General features: G+C 37.0%; 7 protein-coding genes across 8 annotated transcripts; 3 read left to right on the top strand and 4 right to left on the bottom strand.

The window, feature by feature from the left end:
• Nucleotides 1-1527: 1527 nt before the first annotated feature.
• On the top strand, nucleotides 1528-2945 carry LOC105695892. The gene is made up of 5 exons (XM_023432509.1): nucleotides 1528-1641; nucleotides 1787-2070; nucleotides 2183-2356; nucleotides 2434-2515; nucleotides 2601-2945. Exons 1-5 carry the CDS (start codon nucleotides 1528-1530, stop codon nucleotides 2835-2837), a joined length of 891 nt encoding a protein of 296 aa, XP_023288277.1. The 3' UTR covers nucleotides 2838-2945.
• Nucleotides 2854-5019, bottom strand: LOC105695890. Its single transcript, XM_023432502.1, has 4 exons — nucleotides 4914-5019; nucleotides 4188-4794; nucleotides 3524-4037; nucleotides 2854-3388 (listed from the first exon to the last, which is right to left on the bottom strand). The coding sequence occupies exons 1-4, from the start codon at nucleotides 5017-5019 to the stop codon at nucleotides 3044-3046; spliced, it is 1572 nt and encodes a 523-aa protein (XP_023288270.1). The 3' UTR covers nucleotides 2854-3043.
• Nucleotides 4753-7107, bottom strand: LOC105695918 (probable alpha-ketoglutarate-dependent hypophosphite dioxygenase). The gene is made up of 2 exons (XM_012417963.2): nucleotides 6847-7107; nucleotides 4753-6531 (listed from the first exon to the last, which is right to left on the bottom strand). Exons 1-2 carry the CDS (start codon nucleotides 7063-7065, stop codon nucleotides 5929-5931), a joined length of 822 nt encoding a protein of 273 aa, XP_012273386.1. The 5' UTR covers nucleotides 7066-7107; the 3' UTR covers nucleotides 4753-5928.
• Nucleotides 7108-7375: 268 nt separating this feature from the next.
• On the bottom strand, nucleotides 7376-9486 carry LOC105695919 (MAD2L1-binding protein). The gene is made up of 2 exons (XM_012417964.1): nucleotides 8844-9486; nucleotides 7376-8737 (listed from the first exon to the last, which is right to left on the bottom strand). The coding sequence occupies exons 1-2, from the start codon at nucleotides 9260-9262 to the stop codon at nucleotides 8362-8364; spliced, it is 795 nt and encodes a 264-aa protein (XP_012273387.1). The 5' UTR covers nucleotides 9263-9486; the 3' UTR covers nucleotides 7376-8361.
• A 144-nt stretch (nucleotides 9487-9630) lies between these two features.
• On the top strand, nucleotides 9631-11291 carry LOC105695917 (putative transferase CAF17 homolog, mitochondrial). Of its 2 annotated transcripts, none has more exons than XM_012417960.1 (2): nucleotides 9631-9778; nucleotides 10051-11291. In XM_012417960.1, exons 1-2 carry the CDS (start codon nucleotides 9766-9768, stop codon nucleotides 11193-11195), a joined length of 1158 nt encoding a protein of 385 aa, XP_012273383.1. In that variant the 5' UTR covers nucleotides 9631-9765; the 3' UTR covers nucleotides 11196-11291. The 2 variants fall into 2 exon arrangements, with proteins under 2 accessions (XP_012273383.1, XP_012273384.1); XM_012417961.2 differs by having other exon boundaries at nucleotides 9697-9893.
• Nucleotides 11292-11757: 466 nt separating this feature from the next.
• LOC105695916 (nucleolar protein 12) lies at nucleotides 11758-14720 on the bottom strand. Its single transcript, XM_012417959.1, has 5 exons — nucleotides 14608-14720; nucleotides 14311-14508; nucleotides 12720-14247; nucleotides 12294-12601; nucleotides 11758-12227 (listed from the first exon to the last, which is right to left on the bottom strand). The coding sequence occupies exons 3-5, from the start codon at nucleotides 14200-14202 to the stop codon at nucleotides 12006-12008; spliced, it is 2013 nt and encodes a 670-aa protein (XP_012273382.1). The 5' UTR covers nucleotides 14203-14247; nucleotides 14311-14508; nucleotides 14608-14720; the 3' UTR covers nucleotides 11758-12005.
• Nucleotides 14721-15558: 838 nt separating this feature from the next.
• On the top strand, nucleotides 15559-19548 carry LOC105695934 (pollen-specific leucine-rich repeat extensin-like protein 1). The gene is made up of 3 exons (XM_012418007.1): nucleotides 15559-16947; nucleotides 17361-18158; nucleotides 18345-19548. The coding sequence occupies exons 1-3, from the start codon at nucleotides 16605-16607 to the stop codon at nucleotides 18377-18379; spliced, it is 1176 nt and encodes a 391-aa protein (XP_012273430.1). The 5' UTR covers nucleotides 15559-16604; the 3' UTR covers nucleotides 18380-19548.
• Nucleotides 19549-21504: the final 1956 nt, after the last annotated feature.

Below are 21504 nucleotides of genomic sequence, written 5' to 3'. Positions count from 1 at the left end.
CTGTACGAATACACTTTTATCCTAAAAGTGCTCAAAAAGAAGCTTAAAAAGGGGTATGAGGAAGTATTGCTACTAAAATGCGTAATTTATGGTTTCATTTAAGGATTATCAATAAAAGTGATTTAAAAGCGAAATACGAGTAGGGTCGCTTTTAACAGTGCCCTAAAATACATCTTTTAACGCTAAAAGCGAGATATGGGCAAGGACCTATATGTCGATTAAAGGGATCAAGCAATTTTCTATAGCGTACGATCCTTGACCGAAGCCTTCGAAGGAATGAATATTTTTTGAATTTATGAAGATCAATACAATATTCCTCGATCAGCTAAAGATAATTATTGTATCTTGTTGTACAATTATTCGTAAAGGAACATGTAAATGATTATAAAACTGAAAAGTTATTTAAAACGTTATAACAGGATGTTACAAAATCATCAATTAATTTAGATACGTATCATAAATATAACCTGATGCATTTTTCAGACATTAAGGTTATCTTATATTAATGTTTTACTGAATATTAATCCTTTGCGGGTGGAAGTTTTTCTTTGTAAGGACTTTTGGGCGACTCACTGCAGACACGCGGCTTCAAAGGGTTAAATAACAATTAATCATACGCAATTATAAATCGACACATGAATGAATAGTAACATTTTCAAACTCGCACATGGATACCTTAAAATTATGTCAATCCCGACTGCTAAAATAAGTAGATATGTAATCACGATTTATGTAGATACTTGTCTTTTGGTATGAAAACTTTATATATAATACACATTTGTTGTATAAGAGGCTCACATAATGTCTGTACTTGGCAAAATATTTTACACGGAAGTGTATTTGTTGGGATAAAATTTTTTATAAACATCCATCCATTTATATTTTTTAATAAAGTACTTTGATAATTCTTTCATCGAATCATTTGTAATGAGAGCAAATAATGATACGTTATTCTGTAACGTTGTTGATATTTGAATAAAAAGTAGTTACAATGATGTTAGCCAAAAACAATGAAACGTCATGAAATTATTGAGAATTATTTGACAACCTTTCTTTCTGATGAGACACTACTGCATACGATAACTGTGTACGATACGTTACCGATGAAAAATGCGGTTACTGAAAGTTTACGAAGAATTCATCGAACGCGACGCGAGGGAAATCTCTATTTTATGGAAGATCGTTCATGTTGCACTTTACTTTTCAAGTGCGATGTCGGGTTATGTTGGAGCGATAATATTTTACATATTCTGGGTATGTCTTTTATCATTTAAATTCAGTTTAGAAAGGATTACTTGAGTTTTAAAGATCTTTAGCATTTATAATTGAATGTAAGTACAACGATCGACAACGTCGATGGCTCGTACAATTAATCGGTAAAAAACAAACACACGATCTATAATTTTTGGAATAGTTTATTATCCCTGGTAAATAGTGATTTAAAAACTAAACCGTCCAAGTGGGGGGGAAAAGGTATCAATATTTAGTCCAATGTTTACTATTCTATCATCGTTCATCTCCGTCTCGATGGGACTAGAAATTTTTAGACCTGTTGTACCTGACCTAAACATAGCCATAGTCATGTTCTTCACGATGTCGATATGTTACGGGCAATCATTAGTGATGATAAATTGGGACAATGTGCACCCTGCCTCCGCGTTATGCCGAATGCCCGATTTATGGCGAATGCCTTTGAAGAATTGAATGCCCGATTTATCACATTATCCGTAAGAGGTTTCGATCGATCGATTTCAAGCAGACTAATGAGTATATTTCATAAAAGTAGCAAAATATATTTCATGGGAATTGTCCACTTTGGGCCACACTGGAAACCATTCCCGAGTCATTGCGAAAGCCCCGAGAGGATTTTGACAATGATCAAGAATTTGATGAAGGATCTAAGAATGAACGTGCGATTCGCAGCGATTGGAGAAAAGATGTTATCGTCAGTTTCAATCACCCAAATCACTGTGACTTTTATCATCAAATAACTCTTTGCTCGTGCATCTTCGGTACGACTGGATTTACCTTATTCGCAATGTGCGGAAGAGGTGGTCACGATACGAGAATGTGAGTGCATCCTTTTCTACCTCTAGATCTTTCTTCAATGATCGTAAAAAGCCTTGTAAAGTAACCATTAAACGGACACAGCGTCAGGTTCCCTCTTATCATACTAATTTAGTTTTATAGCTCCATGGAGAATAGTCATCCCAGCGTGTGTATTCAATTTTGCCTTTATGATATTAACATTGGTTGTCACGCATGACGTAGAATATGGGTTTGCCAAATTCAGACGTGACCTTTACAAACTCGCCATCGAAAGCATGGACTACCATAAGATTTATACAGGCAGAAGGTGATATGTGAGATAAATGACCCAATGTTTATTATATTATACGTGTTATCCGTAAAAGAAAAAAAATTCTCTTCCAGCGAGTGTGAAATTATGCAGTATTACCTGCAACCCTACAATTTTAAGAACTATAACATCTGTCGTTTCTACATACCCCTTCAGGTAAAAGATATTAGTATTTTATACTTACTGCCTCGGGTAGAACGTGGTGCACATATTTCCATTGATACCTAAAATATCGTTTCAGATAAATTCATGGTTAATGGCATTTAGTTGGACTGCAGGGTTTATAACGATATTAATCCGTATCATAAATATCAGTGATTTTAGTTTATTAAGGGTTATGGTATATGAAGCGCCTGCGACCTCTCCCCTACAACTGCCATCGAAGAGGGGCCATGAAAATGAAGAATCCTTAAACATGTCCGAACCATCGAGGAAGAGAATTCGTCGATTGTTGTCGCCGAAGGGTAAAGACGATTAAAATATACCGGGATATGTACCATTTTTAAAACAAATATATTTAAATAACGCGTATGCATATAATACAGCTCTTTACGAAATACGCTAATAAATAATAATATTCATAAAATGTATTATTAAGTTTTTAATTTCTTTACAAAGTTAGGTAATATCGTTTTAATTTAAAACCGTACTAAGTGAAGTTACTTTTCCTTTAACGTTAAACTCTTACAACCGGGGCCGCGACGTTTTCTTCTCTAAACGAGCTTTCATGAATTCTATACAAGCCCTATTTTTAAGAATTACAGCTTGCACTTCACGTGTACGCATTTTAAGGGATTCAAGATCCAGTAAATCCAACTTTATTTGTCGCAACAACATTGGCATTGCCAGAAGACCAGTTGACTCTTGTAATTTTCTGTATTGAAAACGCAAAGTGTCCTTGTGTAATTCCATGTTCATAATGTTTTGCCTCATTTCTATTTGGTCTTTTGACAATCCTTTTAGTATCCCCATTGAAACGTGGACGTCATCTTCATAGGCATATGTCGTTTCTTGTATGTGTCTTAATGTCTAAATCACGTTAAAGAAAAAAAATCAATATATTCAAATTTGATTTTTAAGATAAGTAATTATATTACATAAGAGTTAAATTATACGGATGAAAAAAAATGATTGTTTCAACGAAATTTTACATGATTAATAGCAAATAATTATTTTCAGTAAGAATTCAATGAACGAACATACGCTGACAGATATGACACATTTCTCGTTAAGTTTCCGAATTTCCTCGGTACGCTCTTCTAATTTGTCAACTAACGAGGTCTTTTTTGTAATCAAGTATTCATAGGCCATGGTCTCCTTTATTTTGGTATTTTGGGGTCCATATATTTTACTGGAAATTCTAGCGAGTTGGTTCAATCGTGTTATGTAAAGAACTCGTATTCTGGTGAGATTATCGATGCGCGATTGTTGTTTTTCCAAAAACAGTTTAATTTCTTTTAGTGGTAATGATTTGCTGTTTTTAGTACTTATAGTCTGTTTGCCAAATTCCAACTCACGCACGATGAATTGGTTAAATGTTTCATCGTATTCGTCTAATTTAAACGCGTATGTTGCTTCCATCTGAGAAATGTTATTCTCTAAATGCGATGACATTATTTCAATGTTCTCTTTCGTCGTGGAGAAGGTGTCCATGATAGCTCTATACCTGAATTCAATTGATTATCAGAATTACCAAGGTTAATGGCATAAGATTATAATCATTTTTTACGGTAAATTATTCATTCATAAATATGGTGATGCAATTAATAATTCTATACTGTAGATAATCGGTCCAGAAATGTTCAATCAATTTACAAATTAATGTGGCTCTCGAAAGTACCTGTCATTTTTATATATTAACGATATATCTGCAATTCTATCCAACAAGTTGAATCGTCTGTGTTTCTTGAAATAATCGGCACACTTTTTATGCAAAAAGTCATTCTTTATTTTAAGTTTTCGGTATTCATCTTTTAATTCTTTTATTTCCGCGATAATGTCCAATCGTGTCTCTAGTGGTGATTTTTTTATTTCTTCTGCCCGTAAAATCTCTTTTTCAGAATAAAACTCATCTTCTCGTAATTCATAATCTGTATTTTCACAATAAACGTCTTCTCTATATTGTTCTTCGCTTTCTCGTTCTTCGATCCATGGTTCATTTTTCTCGCCTTCCGAATTAATGATTTCGTTGATTAAACCAACGTTATCTGGTAATTTATTGTGATTTGATGTATCGTTCTCGGATTCGTTCTCTGCAACGAAGATATCATTTTGTTTCCGTAATTCTTTAATAGTCTTGATTTCGAGCTCATCCGTGTGCTTATATTCCTCAAGATATTTATTACTATTTACAGTGCTATTTTGATATACGTCGATACGTTTGCTTCTGACACTAGGAACTAAATATTTTTTATTTACATTAAAACAATAACAATCTGGTTAACCGAGTGAAGTTATTGCGAAGCCATCAAGCTTCCAAAATCTCTACGGAGAGATATTATAACAGTACCACCTTCATCATTATTTGATTAATTTCTTACAAGTGTTAACATACTGGTTTTGCTGTTGGTATCGTCTATATCACGAAATGTTTCTAGATTTTCCTGCATGTCGTCTTCGGCATGAATCGATACTTGCACATCTCTGTCTGTAGTATTCATAATTAAATATCTCTAAGACTTTATAAATGAAATAAAATGTCTAAAAGCGTATCTCAAATATAACCTTAATAATTATAGAAAACAACGAAATGTCACAAATGATATAATGGAGTTTCTGTTGACGTTAAATGAACAAGGTGTTCATCCCGATAAGGATTATCTATTTCTTTATTGTTATTTATTATATACTATAGAGAGAAAAATGTATGATCGTAATTTCTTAAACTTCTGGCACTCCTGTATCGTTCCTACATCGTTCCTACATCGTATGGTAACTCGAGGACACATGGGGTTTTCTAGCGATACTTCCTTAGAGACGGTTACGGCAATTACTATGCTAGTTTAGTAACTTAACGTAGATTGGTATGATTTAGGTATCGATCGGAAATCTAAATATTTCTCTCTCTTTGCCACTGACTTCGGGTGAATGGACTCCTAACTCTACCCGGACGAGCCCCCAAGTATAGGATTTAAAAGGGACTTGGGGACTTCGGGTGACCGAGCCAGGCCTGTGCTTTGCGCCACTGATTCTAATTCTAATTCCAAGGTACCCAAGCCCTCTCGTGGCATTTTTTTTCAATTTTATTTATTCTTACTCGCGACGGAGGACTCCCGATCCTATCGCCCAAAAATCTGAACATGCTCCAGCAAATTTTCTTTCCTTATCAAATATGTATACCCAACTACTCGGATACGGAATTAATATATTTAGGTCACGATTCCTCTATGGTTTGGCATCCAACTTCAAAATTCTGCCCGTTGGAATAATTCCGCTTCCATATAGTAATTAGCACGCATTCCAATATATTTTGCGTTTCGATTCAGTTTTTCGAATATTGCCTCATCTGTAGGTGATGTAGGATACGGAGAAAAGTAAAAATGAGGACAAACGTGCACAGAAATAATGAATCAATGTGCAAATCTAGTGGCCATGGTCGCTTCCCGATAAATATTTGTTCCGCGAAGAACTAAATTTTGGCACGGAGATTTATGCACATCTTCGAGTGGCTCATCGTCGGCAGCTCTTATTTGCGCCAGGAACATACGGCGGCTTCTTGCTGACAAATTTAAGTAGGATCCATGGAGCAGTAAATACGAAAATACGAGAATTTCTCCTCTCTTTGCGCTGACTGGAGTCGCTCCGGAAAGAGGATATTTCTTCGGGTCTGCATAGTGGTATCGTTCACCTTTTTCATCCGACAATCCGTGATCCTGCAGAGGGCCCAATTTGTGACTTCCAGGATATACAGCCAGGCCACCGTTTTCGGGAGTTGTGTCGTCCAGGTGCAGGAACACGGCCAGCATCGAATGCTTTTTGAACGGGAAATAATGGTAATCTTGGTGCATCAAATAAGGAGCGCCCTTTTCGGGCGGCTTGATATGAGCTTTGGTATGATGTAATAAAATGTCCTTCGTGTCCATAATGTCCTCAAGAGCGTCCAGTAATTTTGGGTGTGTTATAAGCCGGGTAAAAACTGCACTATGCATCTGCAGCCCGTGAATAGACTTCACCTGTGTGAGGAAAATTAATAATTTATCCAAATAATCATTATTACGACCGAAACAGCGGTGTAAAGGACACGGGAAAAGTAAACATATGTAAGAAAAGGAATATTCACTTTTTATGAAGCTTAAATATCAAGCGAATTCACGGTTCATTAAATATCACCCAAGATTAGTAAATCGAAAATGTCACTGTACATTATTCGTATGTTATGCAATTGACAATAGAAGAAAAGAATTTGACTCGTGTTGAAATGTGACGTAATCGAAAGAAAGCTCAATGTTTCTTTGAATTTATTATATTATAGGTTAATGATACCTTACCGTGTAAGGAGTATAGTTTGCTTCTTTTTTCATATCGTCGCCCTTCCATGCAGATTCCAGACCTTCCAAGTTTTCTTTATGCTTACGTTCGAACAGTTCATTGTAGGCATCTGATATTTCGTCCACTTCGTTCTTAGAGAATATATTGGACAGCTTAATAAATCCATTTTCATTGTAACATTGCTTTTGCTCTCGAGTCAAAACCTTAAGTTCACTCATTCTGCCTGTTACACCCAAACTGACATTCGCAAGGATTATCACCCCAATAAATGTGATAATTATCGAGAAATTCGTAAGCAAGCAAAATCGGAGGGGATCGTATCACTTTGTGACATAACTACCATCTAGATTGACGTAATACTGGTGTTACGTTTTTTTATAACACTTATCTCGTTCTTAATTGCATGTCGCATATGACTTCTTTAACTTGGTCAGCGTTAGTGAGGAATGTCACATTAAATAATATTTTTCTACAAATTGCTTCGTTAACTCTCTTAATCGTAAATATCTAACAAATTTTAGTAGGTAGTTTCAATTAGTGACTTCAATTTATTTTCGCATTTGTATATCTATGTATAATTATACTTTTCGAGGAAAAACCTTCTATCGCAATGTATGCTGCAAGAACGAAATACTTAAAACAATAAGCAATAAAACTGCTTATATCCTCGAGTGTTTTCTTTTATTTATTCCTTTCACGACGGACTGTCCATTAATCGTTTCGTGGATGTCGGATACATTCGACGCTAGGAGCAAAAGAATTAAAGTAGAACATTATAATTCATTTTATGTATAAAGTAAATACAGTGGACTGATCGATCGAGTAAACAGTATTCTACGAATATTAGTCATATACGCTTAAAAATATGATGACGTATGTTCGTTGCGGTTTGAACGTAATTTAGGGGACAGATGGAAAAGTTTTACGTGACCTTTTGACATTGCAACTTGTGGTGACTGGTAGAAGATAACTTGTATGTTTATCTGAATTTTTTTACTTTTCACTTGTACCTTGGCATTAAACGTAATTGCGTGATCTAGTGCAATTAAAAAACCAATCTTTTATATCTGTAAATAGTTTATTTTTGCAATTAATATTTTCAAATCGCACAAGATATATGACAAGTTGAAAATACCGTAACCTAATAAATTCGAAAATCTTAAAATCTACCTTCTTATATCTTTGTTTCATTGTTAAAAGCGGAAAAGTTAATTCTATCATTTGATGTAAAATTTCGGTTTGTGATTAAATGGAAATTCCTCCACTATTTGTCATTTATACCTATTGCTTATAAATCTTATATCTAGTATTTAATAAAATTGTTTTAAGTACATTGCCAGTATGTAAACTATCAATGTTTAATACAAAATATGCCTGTCAAGTTGCAATTGCCTTTCTGAAATCCTGATTGCTTACTACACGAAAGCTTCGTCATAAAAAAGTAAGAGTGTAAAAAAACTGCAATTAATTAACATACTACATCGTAATTATGTCTAGTCATTTTTCATTGAAGGTTATCGTATAAATTTGAAACCTTTAATTATTTCTCTAGATTGATACCATTGATATGGAGCCATTGTACTATGGTATGCATCGGATTCTAGTGATTCTTTTGATTGCAGTGTTAAACGTTCTATAACATGTTCACGAGATGATTCATGGTAAATCTTAACTAAAGCCATACAATTACAACTTGTTTTAAAACTTTCGGAGAGTTGAAATTTTATGCGGAAACTCATGGGAACTCGAACCGGTGGTGCATACTGGGGTTTAGGAAGGAAAAATTCAGAAATTACATTGGAATCACTTTTATGAAGTAGGATAAATGTATTTGTTGGACCCAAGGGCGATGCAACTGCTTCTTGAAATTCTGAACATGCAATCATAGATCTAGAACAAAAAAAAAATAATATTATAGTCAAATATTTCTACATTAATTAACTTAAAATGGTAATAACAAGTAGAATTATTATGCATCTTAAACAGATTAACTTACTTCATAAGGTTCACCAAAGGTTTACGCGATGAATGCTGACAATCCATGTGATTCCGATTGCTCAGAATCTTTGGTGATATTTCAACTCGTACACAAAATTTAGGCGATACTATAGTTGCTCCGATAACGACGACGATCTCTTTTATATTACAGTCTTCACGTTGTAATTGCAAAGTTAGGTGCTCCGATACATTTTCCAAAGTATTCAAAACTGCTTTTATCGATGAAAAGTTTTTGTCCGTGGGTTTGGCCTTTGCTTGCAGCTGCGTTAAACATTCATATGAAAAAGGCACCTGTTGTTTTTGATACAATAAATATTTTATAAGTTCTATTGCCAATTTTGAGCACGAGCCACTTGTCAATGGCTCTTCCAGTTTAACTGCGATTTCGATTTCAGATTTCGCATTTTTTGGCGACATTTTCGTTTGTGAAGTATACTTGTTATCTTATAACCTCTGAGCCAATGTAATTTTAATATATTTCAAGCTACAGATTTCCCACCGATTTAAAGGTTATACATTAAATATTTCATAAACACGCAAAGTGTTTGTTTACTTCGTATATTTGCAAAGTCGTAGCGCAGGAATGAACCGTGTAGATGGCTAATTATTTATAAAATAAACACCGTACTTTGGTTCAAAAATATTCCACATGCTTGCATGTATATACATACGCCACAAGTCCGCGAGTCCCCACCAGAAATGAATTGCGTCGCCACTGAGGGATAACAGGTGGCCAGTGTACTAACCAACCGCATCCTCCACCAGAGGCAGCCCAGTACGCGATTTCTTGACCAAGTCCGTGAGCAACCTCTCAATTCATCTCTGCTTTAGGCTCCGTCCATGTATCTTTACGTCCATGGATACAACCGAAGCGCCGAAGGTTGATTACATTTAATCCAGTTGTCTCGAGTACAGAGGTTATGAAAAACCAAGGTATTCATTTTATGACTCTAATGGCATGAAAGTGTACAACAGCTTTCTGACAATTACATGACACGATTTTAATGAAATTCTTGAATGGCATTTTCTAAAACTGAGAAAAAATAAGGTTAGAAACTGCTAAAATTCCCTTTGTCATTACTTTTCTTTATTTTCTCTTTATATTTTGTTAAAAATATGTTGCATCGAGTGTAAAACATAATACCACATGTAAGATATTAAATTATAAATTACTAGTGCTAAGAAGGGTCATTTTAACTGTCTAGATAAAATGAATTACACTTTGTATCGTGTAACTCTTCAAGTAATGAAGAAAGGGTTTACCCTTGCAACAAGTACAAGCAATTTGAATACTATAGGGATTGGGGGGAAGTACACGAGTACAAGTAGTTCTCAACGGGACAAACTCAAAGCATTGGAACTTCTTAAGGAGAGAAGTCTACTTCATCTCGAGGGACCGGAATCATCTGACTTTTTACAAGGATTAATAACAAATGATATGCAACATTTCAAAGCTGGAGCAGCGAGTATGTACTCTTTATTTTTAAATGTTAAAGGTAGAGTCTTATATGATACGATCGTATATAAAGCTCCAGAAAAAGAAACTTATTATATAGAATGCGATAAAAAAGTAACCGAAGCATTATTGAAGCACCTTAAGTTGTATAAACTTCGTAGAAAAGTAAATCTAGATTCCATTGAAGATAAAATGCAAGTTTGGACAATGTTTGATGCAAATATCATACCTAACTTAAGGAATAATGTGAGTGAATTTGGTACACCTGCTTTAGAAGGTCAAATATTTCCCTGTGGAACTTTAAATAATAAGTCGAGCAAATACCTGGACAATGTAATCGTGTACGAAGATCCAAGATTATCCCAATTAGGTTTTAGAATTTTAACTCGAGCAAACGTAAGACATGAAGAATTGGCAAAATATCTAAATTCCAGCAAATCTGCGGAAGACAATCCCACCAGTTATAAAGCTTTTCGTTACAAACTGGGCATTGGTGAAGGTATAGAAGATCTCCCACCAGGGAAGCCACTTCCCTTAGAAATTAATTGCGATTATTTACGTGGAATAAGTTTCCACAAAGGTTGCTACATTGGTCAGGAATTGACTGCAAGAACGCATCACACTGGTGTAGTTAGAAAACGTTTAATGCCTATAATTTTCCATAGAGCCACAGATAAAACATTTCAATACGATGAAAACATTCTAGATGAGTCTGGAAAAGTAGTTGGGAAATTTAGAGGAAGAAAAGGAGATTTTGGCTTAGGATTAATAAGAATTACAGAAGCACTTGGCGCACAAGCTCTGACAATGTCAGATGTTTCCATAAAGGTTATTAAACCATGGTGGTGGCCTCAAGAACAGAGTAAAGAAAAAGTATCTGCTGGCAATAAATAATTGTAATTGAGACATTCTTCGTTTGAGTTCGGTTTAATGCAAGAAAATTTGTACATACATAAATAAAAAGTTCTAGAATAAAAGATGTCACCGAAACATTTGTTATATTTTATTCGAAATACTTGTTTGTAACACAGAATGGAACCTGCTGCTGGTGTATCGACAAATGTGCCCAATGCTGTTTCAAGTACCACTTGTGGGATAATGACTCCAAAGGTGGATCCAGGAGGAATGTTTCGATGTTCGTTTTGTTCGTTACAAGAACGTTTCGATTACAAGGGAACAAAACCTCCTTTTGCCAAACACTTATCTTATTTAGAGGAATGTTACATCATGAAAGATCCCTTCAGTCTACCGAACAGAGGAGAGGTCTTGGTATTAGGTGCAGATTGCAGTATTTGTAGGAAAATCATATGCCTCCAATGTAGTATTTTTTTCTCTAAGCGATTTTGTCAGAAATGTGCAATTAATAATATGGCACAGTTACCAACTCAATTGCAAGGAAAAGTAAAGAAAATTAAACCTAACGATTGATAAACTATAAATGAGCGAACAAGTCAAATCATCCACATACGATATTTTTATCAGGCAAAATCATCATTCACAAATACTTCTTACGTAATAGATACAAATATATATACATGCTAGAAAATGATTTTCTTAAAACTTCACATATATTCAATGAGAATGAACAATTGTCACTTAACAATGGTTGTAATGTTTGGCTGCCATTACGGAAGCGAAGGAATAGTTGTATGTAAAATAATATATAATAATATTAAATATAAACTGCAAAATTTAATGAAATGACTAATTGGCTGCAGGTTTTTTTGAAGCTCTTTTTGTTAAAATTTCAGCTATTAACTTTTTCTTCTTTTCTCCCTTATTACCCCTGATTTTCTTCTTCCGTTCAGCCTTCTGTCCTTGAAATGTATTTATATTTTTTTTTTTAAGTTTTGGGCTCCTTTGCTGGTGTTTCAATGAGTCATTTTCTTTCTGAACCATGTGTTTTTGTACATTTGTGGCCTGTTTCTGAAAAGTGTAAATTAAAAATCAATAACCAATAAACTAAAAGAATTGAAGGGAAATAAAAAATACCTGTAATGTTACATCATTGTTCTGTTGTTTCTTTACTTTTTTCATTGGTTTTTTATTCGCAGAATATTGTGATTGCTTCCTCTTCGTACCCGATTTTGGTGGTTGAACAAGACATGGCTGTACCCTTATTTCTCGATGTAACACTTTGGAACCATCCAAGTTAAGTGCCAAAGCTACAGAATCGACACTCTGAAAGTTGACATATCCATAGCCTCGACCAATTCCAGTCTTGGAATCTCTAATTATTCTTACTGACTCTATTTTTCCGCAATCACCAAACAGTTCCCAAATCATATTTTCTTCAACCTCTGAAAGTAGAAAGTAAAAGCAGAATATATAAATTAATACATTAATATAAGACTTCAATGAGAAATGAAGGCATTTCTATATAGTAATATTAAGCATATAGAGATTCGAAAAACTAACCAAATGGCAAATTTCCCAAAAATACTGCCTTTTTATGGTCAGGCTTTTCGTTTGCTTTAGCAACGATATCCACTCGTAGAAAATTGCCATTAAATTTTCTACCATTCAGTTTAATGGCTTTCTTTGCTGATTCTTCAGACTTAAAATGTATATATGCTATGATTGTATTTATCTTCGGATGAATTTTTCTTTTTATTGCTGCTTCTTTTATTGGTATGCCTGGATTAGAAGGAATAATGCCCCTCAAGCGAATACTATGAATGAGACCAAATACACTGAACTCTTTTTTCAAGTGTGCTTTTGTCGTTTCTTTTGGGAGATTTCCTATGTAAATCGTTCTCTTGTCAATTTCTTTTTGTTCTTCAGGTGTTACATTTTTATGCCCTTCGTTACCTTGGGCCTCATCTTTCTTCAACTTATTCTCTTTTTTAGGAACAGATTGGTTTTTTTTTGAAATACAATGGTCATCTAAATCAACATCTTCATCAGTAATGTCTACCTCGTCACTATCATCATCCTCCTCCTCGCTAATGTCTGTGTCATTATCCTCTTCCTCGGCAGCATCAAAATCCTCGTCATCGTCATCATCTGCTAAACTGTTTCCTAATAGATCTTTTAATCCTAGGCCAGAATCTTTTGTAGATTTATTTTCATTTTTATGGATTAATTGCTTCCTTGATGCAGAGCTTTCTATCTCATCTTCATCACTAATATCTGTATCCTCATCATCTTCTTCGTCACTATTAAAATCTTCATCGTCCTCATCATCTGCCAAACTGTTTCCTAATAGATCTTTTAATCCTGGCCCAGATTCTTCGTTATCATCACTATCGTCATCATCGTCGTCATTATCAACGCTATTGTCACTGTTAGGATCCAGGGCATCTTCTTGGCAACCTTTTGCCAGTGTCATATTACATCGATCTCCTTCATCCTCGCTATCATCTTCTTCAGAAGTGTGATACTTTTGTTTAGCAGTATTAATAGATATTCCTTTAAACATCTTCACACCTTTATTTTTAGGTAAATTCCCATCTTCATCGCCATTATAATCATCATCATCGGAATCAGAATCGTCAGGCAAACTTGATTCAAATATGTTTGGTACATCGGTATTATCAGCAAATTCATTATCATTGCTTCCATTACCTTCAAATATTTTACTCCTCTTTCGATCCAAGGTAGTCTGCTTAGTTTTCTTAAGTGGTTCCGCTTTTTGATTGCATTGTACCTTCTTTGAATTTTTTAAAACAATCCCATTGGGAACTTTTTTTTGAAAGATGAAATGGTCTTCCAGGTTTTGTGTTATTAATTTATTTTTTCCTTGATTTTTAAGTCTTGAATCGTTAATCAAAGAATTTTTAGTTTTAAAGTTACTCTTAAAATCAGAGCTTCTATTCTTACCAATAAACACATTTTTAACTCCTTTCAAGCTATTCTTATGAATTGGTGTTGAATTATTCTGATGTTTTGTTTTAGCCATTATCTAACTGTTTTAGCCGTCAATGAAGATTTTTTATTAAATACCCTAAAATATAATTGCAATATTAGAATCGGTCACTAATTTCTAAACAAGCTTAGCCAGTATTACCTTTTAGTACTAAGGGAATATTCCTGTTCGTGATGAAAAACCGCAATTCTTCAAAATTAATAAGGAGTGTACTCAATGCTTCACAACGCGATCGAACGCGATCAAACGCGACTGAATCCTTCCCACAAAATTCACCAAGGTTAAAAATCCACGTGCTGGTGTTTCAACCAGACCTACGAGAAAGCTTGTAAACGGAAACTGTGAAGTTAAAAGTTAGCAATTAAAATAACCATTATATTTATCAGACAACTTATAAATACGTGCTTCGTCGATATAGACAAACTTATAATCGTTTACCTCTGGAGATTCTTTATCAACGTCAATAAATGTCCGTTAAAAATGCAACCAGCGTTAGCACAGAATATGTATGTACATGTGTACACACACCCGGTAACCACAGAGCATCAAAGATAGAGCGGAAGCTTCGCGTATGTATAAGGTGAATATTGAAAACGGAACCATTCGCAGAGATGAGTTGGGAGATTGCTCACGGGCAGGGTCGAGCGATCGCGTCCTATGCTGCCCCCTGGTAGAGGATATGGACGACTAACGCACTTGCCACCTAATATACCCCAATGGCGGCCCAATACAGGGATCTTCCTTATCTCTGTGATAACAATTTAACATCTCTTACCATTAAGTCCAGCAAATCTGCAGCGATGAACTATCCATGATGATTTGAAAAAAAGAAATGGATCCTGTAGTGATCCACTTGAACCTGGAAAGGGCACAAAAGAACAGGCAAAACAGAATGTTGAAGTGCGTGGGGCCAGCAAAGAACGCGGCCACAGAAAGAGGCACCTACCATTGATGACGCTGGAAACATCGTAAGCTGATTAATTTCGACATTGCTAAAACGAGCTACTGACTCTACTTGACATCGATATTCCACAATTTCAACAATAGGGAAAACCCACGACCGGACCCGGCCTCGCCCAATTCGGGAGCTGGATCTCGGTCAGGGCTCGCGATATATAGGGATAACTCACTTCTGGCAGAGATGAGTTTGCGCCGCCACTGAGGGGTAACAGGTGGCAAGTACGTAGCCGCTCGCACCAACCACCAGGGGGCAGCACACGATGCAATCGTGCGACCCTGCCCGTGAGCAATCTCCCAACTCATCTCTTCAACGGAACCAACAGCACGAACGCTGTTGGTTCCGTTGCGACTGGTCGCGACCAACCCAACGAAAGGAATGATCGGACTACTGGACCATGGTAGTTGGATTCAGTTGGATTGGGAAACGGAGGAACGCGTGGACCGCGAACCGCCACAGTGTTGTCGACGAGAAGGGTACACGAAAGCGAGGATTTCTTGTTTTTTTACCCTCGGGAGGTGAAAAATCACGAGGAAAAGGATGGTGGGCGCACATTTCGAAGGGCTTTTCATGGTCTAGAGTGGAACCGCGGGCGTGCACGAACCCGTTCACGGAGGGACGTAAACACATGTGTACGGCCGAGCTGTATTTTCGATTGCGAAGTGTTGTCCCGTGTTTAATTCGTGAAAAACTCGGGCACAGGAAGTCGTGCCCCAGGTGCGCTCGCATGCCAAAAGCCGCGGTGTTCCTCTTCGGGGACGTACACGCGAGGATGGGCCGGCCCTTAAGGCCGCTGTGAGCCTCCTCGATGAAGGCGACAGTGCGTGGGTAGGTGGATGTCCGACCACTGCTTTGCTCCTGAGCACCGAATTACTCCTACGAATTTCATGCCAAACGGAGCTGAGAAACCCTTGCCACTTACTCTGATAACCGATTCGACTTTCGGTAAAACATTGTGCCCCGATCGGTTCATTTCCTGGGTCGATACCTCTTCGAGTCGTCGAATAACGAAGATGTTACGACCAGCTGCGAAACCGGAGAAGTAGCTCAACGAATCTACACGTTCTGGACACTGTGTCAGAAATTAAAAAATACGATCGAACGACGGTTTCGATCCTAACTAGTCAATTGAAGTATTGGTTTGCAATTGGAATCTCCAAGTACCAAACCGTGTACCAACGAGCAACACGATGTAAAAGTGTTTCGACGATGGAATCCCTTTGGAAAAGGTTGGAACGATCCTAGGACACTTGAATTCATTAGTTTAATATAAGAACGTAGTTCCTGCCGATAGATCCATGTCAAAGCATGAATAAAGCGTATTATTTAGCGAGAGCTTCTTAGAGCTCTTGCCGTTTCGGGATCAAATTATATTATTTATATGGTTCCTGGTGGTCTTATAATTTCTCGAAAGAATTCGAGAGATCTAAACATGAAAGGCTGAGCAACGAAGAATGGATTGCAGTAGGGTATCGGTATGCGTGAGAAGTCAGCGGAATGTCATGCTCGCACGGGTTACGTGAGGGGCACGACAGACATGTGCTCGCGCGACCCACCTGCCTTGCATCCAGCCCTTGCCAAGGCCAATGGTAAAAATTCAAGCCCTCAGCCGAATCATCACGTCGAAGCTCGTATCGACAACAACGTCCTCCCTACTCCGGGAGGACGACTAAAATTTTTCAAAGATGGAAAATTCATCTTGGAATTGTCGCATCGAAGAGATGGAGAAAGAACGACATGGTTCCCGGTCCCAAAGAAAACATTTTGGCCACCTGCTAGCACTACACCGAATAGGCAAGAAAGTTCGACGTCTCTTAGTGGTATGTCGTTTCTTTTCATTTGCACTAGTTTACTTCGTGTGTTATGATATCGCCTTAAGATGAGTAAATGTTAGTAAAGAATAAAGCGATTCGTATTGTCATGGTTCTTTACACATTGTGGTAACTGCTTGATAAAAAAGTCTAGTGATATATGAATAATTGAAAATTTATTTTTATATCGGTCACTGCTTTATTGCATTACAACCAGATACATTTCTTAGCGTAATTAAATATTTATTGTTAAATGATTATAAGCAATTGGTAAAACACACTATTTTCCAATTACATATTATTTTATCCAATTTCTGTTAGAATTTCAAGTTATTTCAATAATGGCGTTTTCTATGAATATAACACAATATAGGAAGTCATAAATGAACCGTTGTCAATGAATTTTATGTACTTCCTTTTAGTCTCGGACGACAATTCCTCTGTCCAATCGAGTCCATGGCAAAGGGATCATTGTTGGAAACAAGCTAACCCTAGACGCAACACATCGACAGAATTTAATTTTTACTACCGCAGAAACCCAAGGAACCGTCTTTGTGCCCATCCACGTTTAGTAGCACGCAAACGTAGACGACCATTGGACTCGACGGTTCCGCTGTTTCCTCTGGATTCAGCGGCTTGTTTCGCCAGGCCATCACGAAAAGCTAATGGGGTACCTTCGGGTAGAACCCTGAGTCTAATCATTGACAAATTGTCTCGTTCCGATCCCAATGTGGTATCACCTCGGAAACGTATTTTACGAGAACTGGAAAGAGTGACACTCGAAGACCAAGCATCTAAAAGACGCGCCACTCCGCAACCCACTATTACAACCAGTGCTCCGACACCTTCTCCAAAGCAGCTCTCGTCGTATAGTATAACTAGTATTTTGGGGGAAGATAAACCCAGTCCAGAACCTGGTTTCTTGAGGAACTTGTTAAAGCCGGAAGACAGGCAACCCATGAAATACTCGTCGAACCATCCATATCCTAGAGCGCGTATTGACCCTTATATTGCTTCGGCGAATACGTCCGTTCATCATCCTCTGTACGGTGTCCCGATGCTTCCTCCTGGTCCTTACAGAGCTCCGCTTTGGATGCATTACCCACCACCCGTCCACTATCCCCCTATGCCTCTGTATGCACCTCCACCTCCTCCCCCTCCCTCTCCTCCCGTTCATCACTACAAGGACTACAGAGAACAAACTCTTACACCTCCTTCAGGTAAATTTTTTAATCAATTGTACAAGCGACGAAATACAGAACATTTTATTTCTTATTCTACATATGAGGTTTAATAAGAAAAATTATTTTCTTAAATACTATTTAATCGCAAACCAATATTGCCGGTAACGTTGTCATCAATTTCTAGTGACACGAGACAAAAACTAATTTGATTTAACATTTCAGATATGCCTCTGAATCTGTCGAAGCATGCGGGTTGAATCTCAGGATCACGGAATTTGGTGCCTTATCGATGGACAAACTATGCGAACACTGCCCGTGCAACGACAATGCTATATATTAGTATTTTTTTATCCTTAAACAATAGTACCGTAGTAGGTAGAAATGTGCAGCCAGAATGACGACACGGACTGGTATGCTTGTACATATGAATGCATAAACTGTCGCAGTCGATATAGGTATTTTATATTATCGATTAACTAATTCATTTTTGAATAGTATTACGTCGCGGCACTGGCTGGAGGTTGAGTGCTGCGCGCAATATGTCGCCTGGCGTGAAAATTATCTGTCACGGTTGCCACTCGTAGATGCTCTCCGGCACTTAGATCGCCGCGATCGGGAGACATTCGTCCGCAACAAAGACTAAGCAGAGGAAGATTCTTATCAAATGAATAACCAGAAATACTCGCTAGATCTTCCATTGTACGTTTGTATCGGTAATATTTTGCAACGGCGTACTATGATATTCGGTCACTTACTATTCCATAGCTGCCTGAGCAGCCTTGAACTGCAACGAGGGAAAAGAGATACGCGTTCGTTTCATCTCCGTGTATCTCATTTATGCATTATCTTGTTAATTATTAATGTTACTGTCCTTATTATCATTATTAAATCGTACCGCTACCCACGTTACAGGAATCGTAAGAAAGACATAGGATTATGTACAGAGCAGATATTATCTATACTTAGGACATTATTATTATTATTATGAATCGTAACAGGTCGGTTATTTTAAGATAAAAGGTGTCCGATAACGGATAGATATGATTATTTATGCGGTATTAGTGGAAGCTACAAAATTAATAGGCAGAGCATGGAGTGTGCCTTAAATATTTGTACGGAAATTCATTCATTTAAATTGTATGCATTATTATTATGTACATACACCCCAACGTAATTTCGTGTTATATATTCCCGACAACGTACGCGTACCCACGCATTTGTCGTTCTATTTATTTTTACCGTGATGCGTTAAAATATTTCTTTTTAGAGAAAGGCAGATTCACTCGAGCTCTAACGATCGGCGAATAATTTTAATTATCCATTTACATGCACTTTTGTGGATCGAAACAAATCTTGGAGTGCGTGGATGCGCACGAGCAATTGTATAGAAAGACTAATTTCATAAATATAAATATTTCGTATACTAGGTGCAACTTGTCAGTTTGTTTTATAATTCTTAGTACGTGGTCAGATGTTTCTTTACATCCTTCGTGTTATTGAAATATCGTTACCGTTTTTCATTGTATAGTTCAAACGTTCTCGAGCCCAAAACTTTCCAACATAAACCGTGTATCTCGTGTTCTGCTTTTATTAGACCTTTCCGATAACGTTGTGAAAAAGACTGAACGAACTGGTAAATACATTTGAAAATTTAAAAACAACCGCCATCTTGAAATATTGTTCAAAGCGGACCAATCAACGTTTTTAAGAAACTCGAAAACTGCGGTTAGTTCGCTTTTAACAAGCATTAAGTATGTTTCCGTTATCTGCACCTTGCCACACTTTGACAAAAAATCGAGATATTGGTTCGCTAACGATCCAATAAACAATTCTGAATACATATGTTCCGGTAAGTGGCTAAGTTCTCATGATTAACATAACTGCACTCGTTCGTTTATATCGATAGGAACTACGGGTTACGGATAACCATTTCATTAAATACGCAAGCTTTCGAGTGGCAGTAGAAACCGTAAAGCCTAGTTTAGACGGGCTTTCTGCTAACGTCAACAGAGAACAGCAACTAACGAATGAAGCGAAATTTCTGTGCCACTTCCGGAGCTTCGGTAAAATTCAGCAGTGATGGGTTTCGGACCATGGACGTAAGAATACGTGGACGAAGCCAAGCCGGAGAGGTAAGTGCGGAGTAAGGAACACGTAGGGTTAGCCAAAATCTTAGCTTTCCGATTGATTGAAATTCAGTCGTCACTTTGAGAATAGCGAGAAAAGAACGGGGCTGGCTGTGAACGGATAAACAGGGAATGAAGTACAATATGCCAACATGAAGCAGGTGAGCTCCCAATCAGAAGGCTGAAAAATGAACGCAACGATATGGCCGTCCTCCCCCTCCTATTACGACACGTCGGGCCCCGGTCTAAGATGGGGCCGTAGGCTTTATCTATACATTCTTACGTCCATGGTCCGAAACCCAACAATGTTGGATTTTCCCGAAGTGTCGGAAATGGCACAAAAATTTCAAAATATATCTTTCATTCTCCATTCTCGCACTGTCATCTCACGTGGGTTTATTCGCCGAATTACGTATTCGCAATATGAAAGAACGAGATCACTAGCACTTCCGGTCTAGTAATATTGCAAATAAAGGTACATACCTTGTAAATCGAAAATTGTCGAGAGGTAGTGGGTTGCAGTGGGTTATAGGCAGGAAAGGCGGGAAGATGGAAAGCCGTTGAAAGTAAAGAAAAGCACTCGAGTCTATCTATATTTTTTAACCCTTTGCACTACAATGGTTTTCCTAGTTTGTTCCCGCCAGAGGTGACCTCATAGTGTAAAGGGTTAAATATGTATTACATTCATATTTACATGTACTATAATTAGAAGTTCAACAATATAATTTTCTTATCGTGTCATGTAAGCATAAATTATTTAACAGTTTTCAATGTTTAATAAATGTAGTATAACCTTGCTATAACAAAAACTAACCTGTACATCTTAGTAAATTCTCTTTCTTCTAACGAAAATGGGTCCGAGGCATCACGTAATTCGCTTCTTCTAATCAGATTATTATTACGTCCCCGAATACGATCGTTGCCAAGAATCAAAACACCCAGAAGATTTTCCATTTTGAATTTCGGTGTCACAATCCGTGGAAGATGGCGTTCACGGCGCTTATTTTTTTATCTTTTCTTGTACGCTTCGCCATTTCGCTTAAAAATTTGTGCCGAGCCAGTTCATACGAATGGTCTCGCATTTTCACCACCAAAAACGTTCCGTAATACCGTGAGCTACTCGTTTTTCACATTTTCGCTTAATTCTATTTAGGTAATAGACCCCTGCTCTGGGCCAAATCATGTGGAATTCCCGGGAAATTACGCGAAAATATTATTAGCTGAAAATAAATAAAACTCTATAATTAATTTCTAAA

This window comes from Orussus abietinus, unplaced genomic scaffold (genome assembly GCF_000612105.2).
Source record: "Orussus abietinus isolate OABI.00-Male unplaced genomic scaffold, Oabi_2.0 scaffold67, whole genome shotgun sequence".
NCBI classification, from domain to species: Eukaryota; Metazoa; Arthropoda; class Insecta; order Hymenoptera; family Orussidae; genus Orussus; species Orussus abietinus.
This window is presented reverse-complemented; position numbering and strand designations above follow the sequence as displayed.

Bases quoted from the DNA above. Each gene is read 5' to 3' on its own strand.
- LOC105695892 (XM_023432509.1), top strand. From the start codon at position 1,528: ATGGGACTAGAAATTTTTAGACCTGTTGTACCTGACCTAAACATAGCC. The intron at 1,642-1,786 runs GTGCACCCTGCC...TCATAAAAGTAG, and splicing joins TGATGATAAATTGGGACAAT to CAAAATATATTTCATGGGAA. The intron at 2,071-2,182 runs GTGAGTGCATCC...ATACTAATTTAG, and splicing joins GGTGGTCACGATACGAGAAT to TTTTATAGCTCCATGGAGAA.
- LOC105695916 (XM_012417959.1), bottom strand. From the start codon at position 14,202: ATGGCTAAAACAAAACATCAGAATAATTCAACACCAATTCATAAGAAT. The intron at 12,602-12,719 runs GTTAGTTTTTCG...TTCTACTTTCAG, and splicing joins TTTGGGAAATTTGCCATTTG to AGGTTGAAGAAAATATGATT. The intron at 12,228-12,293 runs GTATTTTTTATT...TACACTTTTCAG, and splicing joins ACAATGATGTAACATTACAG to AAACAGGCCACAAATGTACA.
- LOC105695934 (XM_012418007.1), top strand. From the start codon at position 16,605: ATGCGTGAGAAGTCAGCGGAATGTCATGCTCGCACGGGTTACGTGAGG. The intron at 16,948-17,360 runs GTATGTCGTTTC...ACTTCCTTTTAG, and splicing joins AAGTTCGACGTCTCTTAGTG to TCTCGGACGACAATTCCTCT. The intron at 18,159-18,344 runs GTAAATTTTTTA...TTAACATTTCAG, and splicing joins AACTCTTACACCTCCTTCAG to ATATGCCTCTGAATCTGTCG.
- LOC105695919 (XM_012417964.1), bottom strand. From the start codon at position 9,262: ATGTCGCCAAAAAATGCGAAATCTGAAATCGAAATCGCAGTTAAACTG. The intron at 8,738-8,843 runs GTAAGTTAATCT...TTTTTGTTCTAG, and splicing joins CCTTTGGTGAACCTTATGAA to ATCTATGATTGCATGTTCAG.
- LOC105695890 (XM_023432502.1), bottom strand. From the start codon at position 5,019: ATGAATACTACAGACAGAGATGTGCAAGTATCGATTCATGCCGAAGAC. The intron at 4,795-4,913 runs GTATGTTAACAC...TCGGTTAACCAG, and splicing joins CGATACCAACAGCAAAACCA to ATTGTTATTGTTTTAATGTA. The intron at 4,038-4,187 runs GCCACATTAATT...ATTCTGATAATC, and splicing joins AATGACAGGTACTTTCGAGA to AATTGAATTCAGGTATAGAG.
- LOC105695918 (XM_012417963.2), bottom strand. From the start codon at position 7,065: ATGAGTGAACTTAAGGTTTTGACTCGAGAGCAAAAGCAATGTTACAAT. The intron at 6,532-6,846 runs GTAAGGTATCAT...TTCCTCACACAG, and splicing joins CAAACTATACTCCTTACACG to GTGAAGTCTATTCACGGGCT.